The 10,000-nt window shown below is 37.5% G+C and overlaps 2 protein-coding genes across 2 annotated transcripts in view; both read left to right on the top strand.

Annotated features, from left to right (window-relative positions):
- Window positions 1-950: 950 nt before the first annotated feature.
- On the top strand, window positions 951-6,390 carry LOC147470486 (uncharacterized). The gene is made up of 8 exons (XM_086543695.1): window positions 951-1,005; window positions 1,574-1,727; window positions 2,028-2,141; window positions 2,260-2,470; window positions 4,615-4,693; window positions 4,884-4,919; window positions 5,482-5,635; window positions 5,950-6,390. The coding sequence occupies exons 1-8, from the start codon at window positions 994-996 to the stop codon at window positions 6,063-6,065; spliced, it is 876 nt and encodes a 291-aa protein (XP_086399821.1). The 5' UTR covers window positions 951-993; the 3' UTR covers window positions 6,066-6,390.
- A 2,430-nt stretch (window positions 6,391-8,820) lies between these two features.
- LOC147470485 (uncharacterized) overlaps window positions 8,821-10,000 on the top strand; it is a 1,541-nt gene continuing 361 nt past the window's right edge. Inside the window, exons 1-3 of the mRNA XM_086543869.1 lie at window positions 8,821-8,879; window positions 9,438-9,591; window positions 9,916-10,000. The exon at window positions 9,916-10,000 is cut by the window's right edge and continues 361 nt beyond it. Coding sequence (XP_086399995.1) covers window positions 8,868-8,879; window positions 9,438-9,591; window positions 9,916-10,000 — 251 coding nt within the window. The 5' untranslated portion in view covers window positions 8,821-8,867. The remainder of the gene's footprint in view (window positions 8,880-9,437; window positions 9,592-9,915) is intronic.

Genomic DNA, 10,000 nt, shown 5'->3' with positions numbered 1-10,000 from the left:
ATTATGTCTTATGTCACACTAAAGTTTTTTATGTTCTGAGCCAGAAAATAGCAGAATCTGACGTCACCATTTTAATTTAATTGTCTCACCAGTTAATCGTAAATGGGGACATTCAGTCGCAAGAATTTATGTTGATAATCATTATCATTTCATCTCACTTTTTCCCTACGCATATTGTTGAACAAATTATAATTGTCAAATATCCTTACACATGTGTACATACAGATGGACTGGTTGAAAGAAAGAGAGCCAGAAAAATATATAAAAGGCAAAAGTGAATGCACAAAAAACAGTACTACATACGTATAGCTTTTACCTGAAACAATGATAACTCAAAAGCTGTGTACCGATAATTCGGATATGATTATGCAGCATTTGGGAAGCAACAACTAAAACGATTCAAATAATTCTAGAATAATTCTATAGATCTAGAATATTTAAAAACAGTTCTCTCTACAATCTGCATGTATATAAATATTTCATTCTTACCATTGCCACATAGAGTAATAGAGATTCCTTAGACTAAGTTTTTTAATGACTCAGAAGACTTTTGTTGTGAATGCGTGCCTCGTGATTTATGTTTCCAAGCCTCAGGCAGTCGAAAGGATATGAAGATTTCGTAATATTTCGTTTCACGTTCTAATGTGTGAATATGTGCTTGTACTTAGACTTTTGATACTGACGCATAGATGAATTTGCCATATGCATGCAATTGCAAAAACTTCAAATGTTTTAGAAATACGAAGAACCTTCATCAGAGGTCAAACAGTGAGAGTAAAAATACCCATATAAAAAGTGATATACCTGGGTGAACTCTCTAGGGCATTGACCACCATCGCGTTTAGCAAAAAATGACCTTTGAGACTTTGAAACAGAGAAAAAATCAAACACTGGCAACTACTTGCAAGATCATCCTGGGTATAAATAGGAGCGTCTCTAGCAATTCGGGTATCAGTCTTCCAGTGAGAGGCTTCATCACAAACACTGTTCAAAATGAAGGTTGCTGTAAGTAGGACTTTCTTCTTTTTATTTCCATTGACTTTGTTGTGTGTTAGTAGTTCTAATGGCTAATATCTTAGGAGAAGGATTGTTATTTGAAACCGACGATATGTTATTACCAGACGCGAAGATATTACCGTTATGAATTGCTCTTAGTATCTAGAACAAATTATGTTAGAGTCGAGAAAGTAAAGACTGATAGTTTTCAATAGATTTTTTTTTTTTTTTTTTTTTTTGAGTAATGCGTAAGAAAAAAGGGAAGTCTGAAAAATAAACGTTCAAACATCTTAATTTAATTCCCTTATTGTTCAAGAATATTCAATTATGAAGTAAGCTTTATGGAATATCTTCTAACATTTTTTTAAGATGGTTCCATTAGAAAAAATCACTACAAGTTAGAAATGTAAACAGTCTACTTATCATTGAGCCGGAAGCTTAAATCTAAGTAAATCAAAGTCAACGCCTTCAAGACCAACACTACATCCGAAACGCAATATTTTCCTTCCTATTCTCCCTGGAGTTCTTCCGAGCAACATCCACTCAATCCTAAACCATCTGTCTGACCTTCCAACAGCTGGTTCTCGCCCTGGTGGCTTGCGCTGCCGCCATGCCCGCTCCTGAGGCCGACCCCCAGCTCCTGTACACACACCCTCTGGTCACCTACCCTCTGGTCAAGACTGTCAAGGCCGACACCCCCGCCAGCACCGTCCCCCTCGTCTACACCTACAGTGAGCCTCCTCTCTTGATCTTATTGTGTGTGCGTGCGTGTGTGTGTGTGTGTGTGTGTGTGTGTGTGTGAGAGAGAGAGAGAGAGAGTCCATAGTATGGAAATACTTTGTTTATGCTATTACTGAAATAGTCCTGGTTAACTTTTTTTTACATCTGGCTAAAGAGGCATATCTTTTATATATCTGATTATTTTTTACACATTTCATTCTACTGTTCTGTCATATTTACGTCAGTGTTAAAAGCTTTGTATATTTCACATGACTTATACTGATCGAACCGTCGTGCTCTTCCATCCGCAGACCAAGGCCTTCCCCTCACCTACACCTACCCCTACAACTTCCCTTACACCTACCCCTTCAACTATCCCTACACCTACGTCGTCAAGGCTAAGGAAGACGCCGTCGTCGAGGCATAAATCGCACACACGCACGGCGCCCTCCTGCACTGGGGACTGGGAGGAGGAGTCGCGAGTCCTCGTAGCCTCCGAGGAGGAGTTCGAAGGACTCGTTGAGCCTCCTCAGCTTCCCTCAGTCCAGGACCGCCACCGGACGCAGCCTAACCGCACCTTCCTGACCACTCGTGATGGACGACTCTCCCGCTCGACGTCCTGTGAGGTCCTGCTGGAGGCACCGAACGCGAGGCCGAAGAGGAGGCTTCCCTGGAGTCCTTCTTCCCTTCGCTTTGCTGTTCCTCTGCGGTCCTCATGGCGGCGCCCGGTTTCTTTCACATTAAAATACAAAATGTATTGGGCATTTTCTTCCAGTACCTCCTTCCTCCTCCACACTTTCTCTATGCAATATCATCACGATATGCTCTTTATGTAGACCGAAAACAAATTGAGGAATTTATGATATATAGAGACATTACCAAAACACATATAGAAAAAATTAAAATTCATCTGCATAAATAGATCCGTTATGTAACATCAAGATAAGGCTAAACAAAATAATAAATGAAAAACAGTATCTAGAATACCAATAAAATACCAACGATGATAAGATTCTAATATACAACAAAACAGCATAGCAACATCTACTATTTCACAATATAGTACACCCTTTCATTTCGCGATAATAAGACATCATATCCTACAATATATATATATATATATATATATATATATATATATATATATATATATATATATATGTATATACAATATGTATATATGTATGTATATATAATATATATATGTATGTATAGATATATATCACAACATAATCTACCATATGCTTTACAACATAAAAACAAACATACAAAGCGACAAACCATACCTTTGTACAATACAGCGACATGCAGTAGTTTAACATATGATGGTCGAAGAAAATGCATGTTTTGAGCAACATAACAAAAACTATTCGCAAAAAAATGGAAAACATAAAAAAGAAAAAAAGAATAAAAAAACAGAATGAAAGACAGAGAGAGAGAGGGTAAGTGTGACAGAGAGATAAAGAGAAGAGAAAGAGATAGAGAGAATGAGTACGGCAGAGCAAAAAAGTGAGAGAAAAATATGACAGAAAGTGTGACAGGGTGATAAAGAGAGAGAGGCAGAGGAAGAAAGAGAGAATAAGTATGAAACAGAGAGAGGGAGTTGCATTTTATTTGTTATTAGACATTATCACTGATATTAGATAAACTTGTGGTCATAGAAACCCACAAAAATGTACAATCTAGTTCATATATATATATATATATATATATATATATATATATATATATATATATATATATATGTTTTCTTTTCCACTGATCTTTATGGCTTATGGCCCATTTAGCGCTTACTTCGATTATGTCCTGAACTTTTGACTCTCTTGAAAAAAGGGTATGACCCTGTTCGAACATGAAATAAACAGATATCATAGCAGTATAACATACTATTCTTCAAAATAACAGCATTCAGCAGCATTATGAAAAGAATACCGCATACCACATATTAATCAGAATTACCTGAGTGCGAATCTTTTTCATCGCGGAACGTTAAGTGGACTGACCTTGTTTTTAACCCTTGATATACCGGATGACTGTATTTCGTTCTTTGATTATGGAATTCATCGGAATAATTCACATCGATGTAATTTGTCATGGCAATTCATTATTGTGTAAATGTCTATATGTATATATTTATCTATTGATCTATATATGTGTGTGTGCGCGCGCGCGCCCGTGTGTTATTCATAGAGAAGAAAAAGTCCAAGCTCTATGATTAACAGATAATCAATAAAAACAAAGGAGCTCGCAGGCTTTTTAGGATCTTTAACCCAATAGAACCCAAACAGTGAAATGGAAAGCAAACCTTGATTGAACCAAGCTAAAGTGACCGCATACATTATCAAATATAAAGGTATGTCTCTCACGCTATAATTCACAACTTAATATGAACATGTATTTTAACCACTGTTGTTGTTGATTTTTTTTTTTATCAAACCAGTTTCCCGGTGCTTTTAATTCCTCATATGGCTGAGGTGTGGAACTTGCTTGCCGAATGATCATCTTTTTTGGATGAATCCAACAAGGTTATAGAAAAAGTCAATAAATACTGATAGGGATCGTCCTGTCTTTTCATTTCTCTTTATCCATGTAGGTTCCATTCCTATGTATATTCGTTGCTGGACCTGTTTTATCTTTATCAGTTCTTTCTAACCTTTACATATATCTAAATATTTGAATTTTAGCATCGTTATATCCAGTAATAAAGATTCCTTAGACTGATTCTTTTAAATGACTTATAGAGCTCTTGCCGACATATAGCCACGTCTTTGTCACAAATAAAAGAATGCGTGTTTTCTGATTCGTGTTTCCCAGCTTAAGGCAGTCGAAGGGACATGAGGTTTCGTAATATTTCGTCTCACGTTCTATAGCGTGAATATGTTTAGACTCTTGATACAGACGCATGGATGCCGTCACCAGCTGCATGAAATTGCAAAAACTACAAATGTTTTTGACATATGAAGAACCTTGCTCAGAAGTCAAATAGTGATAATAAGAATACACATATAATGATAGATCAATCCAGATGAACTCACTAAGGCATTGGACACCGTCGCGCTCAACAAAAATGACATCTAAAACTTAACAATTGGCAACTGCTTGCAAGATCATCCTGGGTATAAATAGGAGCGTCTCTAGCAATTCGGGTATCAGTCTTCCAGTGAGAGGCTTCATCACAAACGCTGTTCAAAATGAAGGTTGCTGTAAGTAGGACTTTCTTCTTTTTATTTATTCTTTTGGTTTTGTTGCATGGATTAGTAATTCTAATGGTTAATGTCTTCGGGGCAGGATTGTTATTTGAAACTGACGAAAGGTTATTACCAGACGCGAAGATATTAACGTTATAAATAGCTCTTAGTATCTAGAACAAATTATGTTAGAGTCGAGAAAGTACCCACTGATAGCTTTTCATTGAAACGGTTTTATTTTGAGTAATGCGCAAGGAAAAAAGTGAAGTTTGCAAAATAACTTTCCAACATTTTAGTTTAATTCCCTCGATGGCCAAGAATATTCAATTATTAAGTAAGCTTTATAGAATATCTTCTAACATTTCTTTAAGGTGGTTCCATTAAAAAAAATCACAAGTTAGAAATGCAAACAGTCTGCTTATCACTGAACCGAAAACCTTAAATCAAAGTAAATCAAAGTCAACGCCTTCAAGACCAACACTGCATCCAAAACGCAATATTTTCCTTCCTATTCTCCCTGGAGTTCTTCCGAGCAACATCCACTCAATCCTAAACCATCTGTCTGACCTTCCAACAGCTGGTTCTCGCCCTGGTGGCTTGCGCTGCCGCCATGCCCGCTCCCGAGGCCGACCCCCAGCTCCTGTACACACACCCTCTGGTCACCTACCCTCTGGTCAAGACTGTCAAGGCCGACACCCCCGCCAGCACCGTCCCCCTCGTCTACACCTACAGTGAGCCTCCTCTCTTGATCTTATTGTGTGTGCGTGCGTGCGTGTGTGTGTGTGTGTGTGTGTGTGTGTGTGTGTGTGTGTGTGAGAGAGAGAAAGAGAGAGTCCATAGTATGGAAATACTTTGTTTATGCTATTACTGAAATAGTCCTGGTTAACTTTTTTTTACATCTGGCTAAAGAAGCATATCTTTTATATATCTGATTATTTTTTACACATTTCATTCTACTGTTCTGTCATATTTACGTCAGTGTTAAAAGCTTTGTATATTTCACATGACTTATACTGATCGAACCGTCGTGCTCTTCCATCCGCAGACCAAGGCCTTCCCCTCACCTACACCTACCCCTACAACTTCCCTTACACCTACCCCTTCAACTATCCCTACACCTACGTCGTCAAGGCTGAGGAAGACGCCGTCGTCGAGGCATAAATCGCACACACGCACGGCGCCCTCCTGCACTGGGGACTGGGAGGAGGAGTCGCGAGTCCTCGTAGCCTCCGAGGAGGAGTTCCAAGGACTCGTCGAGCCTCCTCAGCTTCCCTCAGTCCAGGACCGCCACCGGACGCAGCCAAACCGCACCTTCCTGACCACTCGTGATGGACGACTCTCCCGCTCGACGTCCTGTGAGGTCCTGCTGGAGGCACCGAACGCGAGGCCGAAGAGGAGGCTTCCCTGGAGTCCTTCTTCCCTTCGCTTTGCTGTTCCTCTGCGGTCCTCATGGCGGCGCCCGGTTTCTTTCACATTAAAATACAAAATGTAATGGGCATTTTCTTCCAGTACCTCCTTCCTCCTCCACACTTTCTCTATGTAATATCATCACGATATGCTCTTTATGTAGACGGAAAACAAATTGAGGAATTTATGATATATAGAGACATTACCAAAATACATATAGAAAAAAATAAAATTCATCTGCATAAATAAATCCGTTATCTAACATCAAGATAAGGCTAAACAAAACAATAAATGAAAAACAGTATCTAGAATACCAATAAAATACTAACGATGATAAGATTCTAATATACAACATAACAGCATAGCAACATCTACTATTTCACAACATAGTACACCCTTTCATTTCGCGATAATAAGACATCATATCCTACAATATATATATATATATATATATATATATATATATATATATATATATATATATATGTATGTATGTATGTATGTATATATAATATCTATGTATTTATACAAACATTATATATATATATATATATATATATATATATATATATATACATATATATATCACAACATAATTTACCATATACTTTACAACATAAAAACAAAAGTACAAAGTGACAAACCATACCTTTGTACAATACAGCGACATACAGTAGTCTAACATATGATGATGGAAGAAAATGCATGTTTTGAGCAACATAACAAAAACTATTCGCAAAAAATGGAAAACATAAAAAAGAAAAAAAGAAAAAAAAACAGAATGAAAGACAGAGAGAGAGAGGGTAAGTGTGACAGAGAGATAAAGAGAAGAGAAAGAGATAGAGAGAATGAGTACGGCAGAGCAAAAAAGTGAGAGAAAAATATGACAGAAAGTGTGACAGGGTGATAAAGAGAGAGAGGGAGAGGAAGAAAGAGAGAATAAGTATGAAACAGAGAGAGAGAGTTGCATTTTATTTGTTATTAGACATTATCACTGATATTAGATAAACTTGTGGTCATAGAAACCCACAAAAATGTACAATCTAGTTCATATATATATATATATATATATATATATATATATATATATATATATATATATATATATATTTGTTTTCTTTTCCACTGATCTTTATGGCTTATGGCCCATTTAGCGCTTACTTCGATTATGTCCTGAACTTTTAACTCTCTTGAAAAAAGGGTATGACCCTGTTCGAACATGAAATAAACAGATATCATAGCAGTATAACATCCTATTCTTCAAAATAACAGCATTCAGCAGCATTATGAAAAGAATACCGCATACCACATATTACTCAGAATTACCTGAGTGCGAATCTTTTTCATCGCGGAACGTTAAGTGAACTGACCTTGTTTTTAACCCTTGATATACCGGATGACTGTATTTCGTTCTTTGATTATGGAATTCATCGGAATAATTCACATCGATGTAATTTGTCATGGCAATTCATTATTGTGTAAATGTCTATATGTATATATTTATCTATTGATCTATATATGTGTGTGTGCGCGCGCGCGCCCGTGTGTTATTCATAGAGAAGAAAAAGTCCAAGCTCTATGATTAACAGATAATCAATAAAAACAAAGGAGCTCGCAGGCTTTTTAGGATCTTTAACCCAATAGAACCCAAACAGTGAAATGGAAAGCAAACCTTGATTGAACCAAGCTAAAGTGACCGCATACATTATCAAATATAAAGGTATGTTACTCACGTTATAATTCACAACTTAATATGAACGTGTATTTTAACCACTGTTGTTGATTTTTTTTTATCATCATACCAGTTTCCCGGTGCTTTTAATTCCTCATATGGCTGAGGTGTGGAACTTGCTTGCCGAATGATCATCTTTTTTGGATGAATTTAACAAGGTTATAGAAAAGGTCAATAAGTACTGATAGGGATCGTCCTGTCTTTTCATTTCTCTTTATCCATGTAGGTTCCATTCCTATGTATATTCGTTGCTGGACCTGTTTTGTCTTTATCAGTTCTTTCTAACCTTTACATATATCTAAATATTTGAATTTTAGCATCGTTATATCCAGTTATAAAGATTCCTTAGACTGATTCTTTTAAATGACTTATAGAGCTCTTGCCGACATATAGCCACGTCTTTGTCAAAAATAAAAGAATGCGTGTTTTCTGATTCGTGTTTCCCAGCTTAAGGCAGTCGAGGAGACATGAGGTTTCGTAATATTTCGTCTCACGTTCTATAGCGTGAATATGTATAGACTTTTGATACAGACGCATGGATGCCGTCACCAGCTGCATGAAATTGCAAAAACTACAAATGTTTTTGACATATGAAGAACCTTGCTCAGAAGTCAAATAGGGATAATAAGAATACACATATGATGATAGATCAATCCAGATGAACTCACTAAGGCATTGGACACCATCGCGCTCAACAAAAATGATATCTAAAACTTAACAATTGGCAACTGCTTGCAAGATCATCCTGGGTATAAATAGGAGCGTCTCTAGCAATTCGGGTATCAGTCTTCCAGTGAGAGGCTCCATCACAAACACTGTTCAAAATGAAGGTTGCTGTAAGTAGGACTTTCTTCTTTTTATTTATTCTTTTGGCTTTGTTGCATGGATTAGTAATTCTAATGGTTAATGTCTTCGGGGCAGGATTGTTATTTGAAACTGACGAAAGGTTATTACCAGACGCGAAGATATTAACGTTATAAATAGCTCTTAGTATCTAAAACAAATTATGTTAGAGTCGAGAAAGTACCCACTGATAGCTTTTCATTGAAACGGTTTTATTTTGAGTAATGCGCAAGGAAAAAAGTGAAGTTTGCAAAATAACTTTCCAACATTTTAGTTTAATTCCCTCGATGGCCAAGAATATTCAATTATTAAGTAAGCTTTATAGAATATCTTCTAACATTTCTTTAAGGTGGTTCCATTAGAAAAAATCACAAGTTAGAAATGCAGTCTGCATATCACTGAACCGAAAACCTTAAATCTAAGCAAATCAAAGTCAACGCCTGCAAGACCAACACTGCACCCAAAACGCAATATTTTCCTTCCTATTCTCCCTGGAGTTCTTCCGAGCAACATCCACTCAATCCTAAACCATCTGTCTGACCTTCCAACAGCTGGTTCTCGCCCTGGTGGCTTGCGCTGCCGCCATGCCCGCTCCCGAGGCCGACCCCCAGCTCCTGTACACACACCCTCTGGTCACCTACCCTCTGGTCAAGACTGTCAAGGCCGACACCCCCGCCAGCACCGTCCCCCTCGTCTACACCTACAGTGAGCCTCCTCTCTTGATCTTATTGTGTGTGCGTGCGTGCGTGTGTGTGTGTGTATGTGTGTGTGTTTCTATTCTTTGTATGTATATGTAGATTTCTATGTGTGTATATGAGTCCATAATATGGAAATACTTTGTTTATGCTATTACTGAAATAGTCCTGGTTAACTTTTTTAACATCTGGTTCATGAAGCATATCTTTTATATATCTGATCATTTTTTACACATTTCATTCTACTGTTCTGTCATATTTACGTCCTTGTTAAAAGCTTTGTATATTTCACATGACTTATACTGATCGAACCGTCGTGCTCTTCCATCCGCAGACCAAGGCCTTCCCCTCACCTACACCTACCCCTACAACTTCCCCTACACCTACCCCTTCAACTATCCCTACACCTACGTCGTCAA

Source organism: Penaeus japonicus, unplaced genomic scaffold, assembly GCF_977035675.1.
Source record: "Penaeus japonicus unplaced genomic scaffold, GWHDUDI00000001_assembly GWHDUDI00000014, whole genome shotgun sequence".
Classification (NCBI taxonomy): Eukaryota; Metazoa; Arthropoda; class Malacostraca; order Decapoda; family Penaeidae; genus Penaeus; species Penaeus japonicus.
This window is presented reverse-complemented; position numbering and strand designations above follow the sequence as displayed.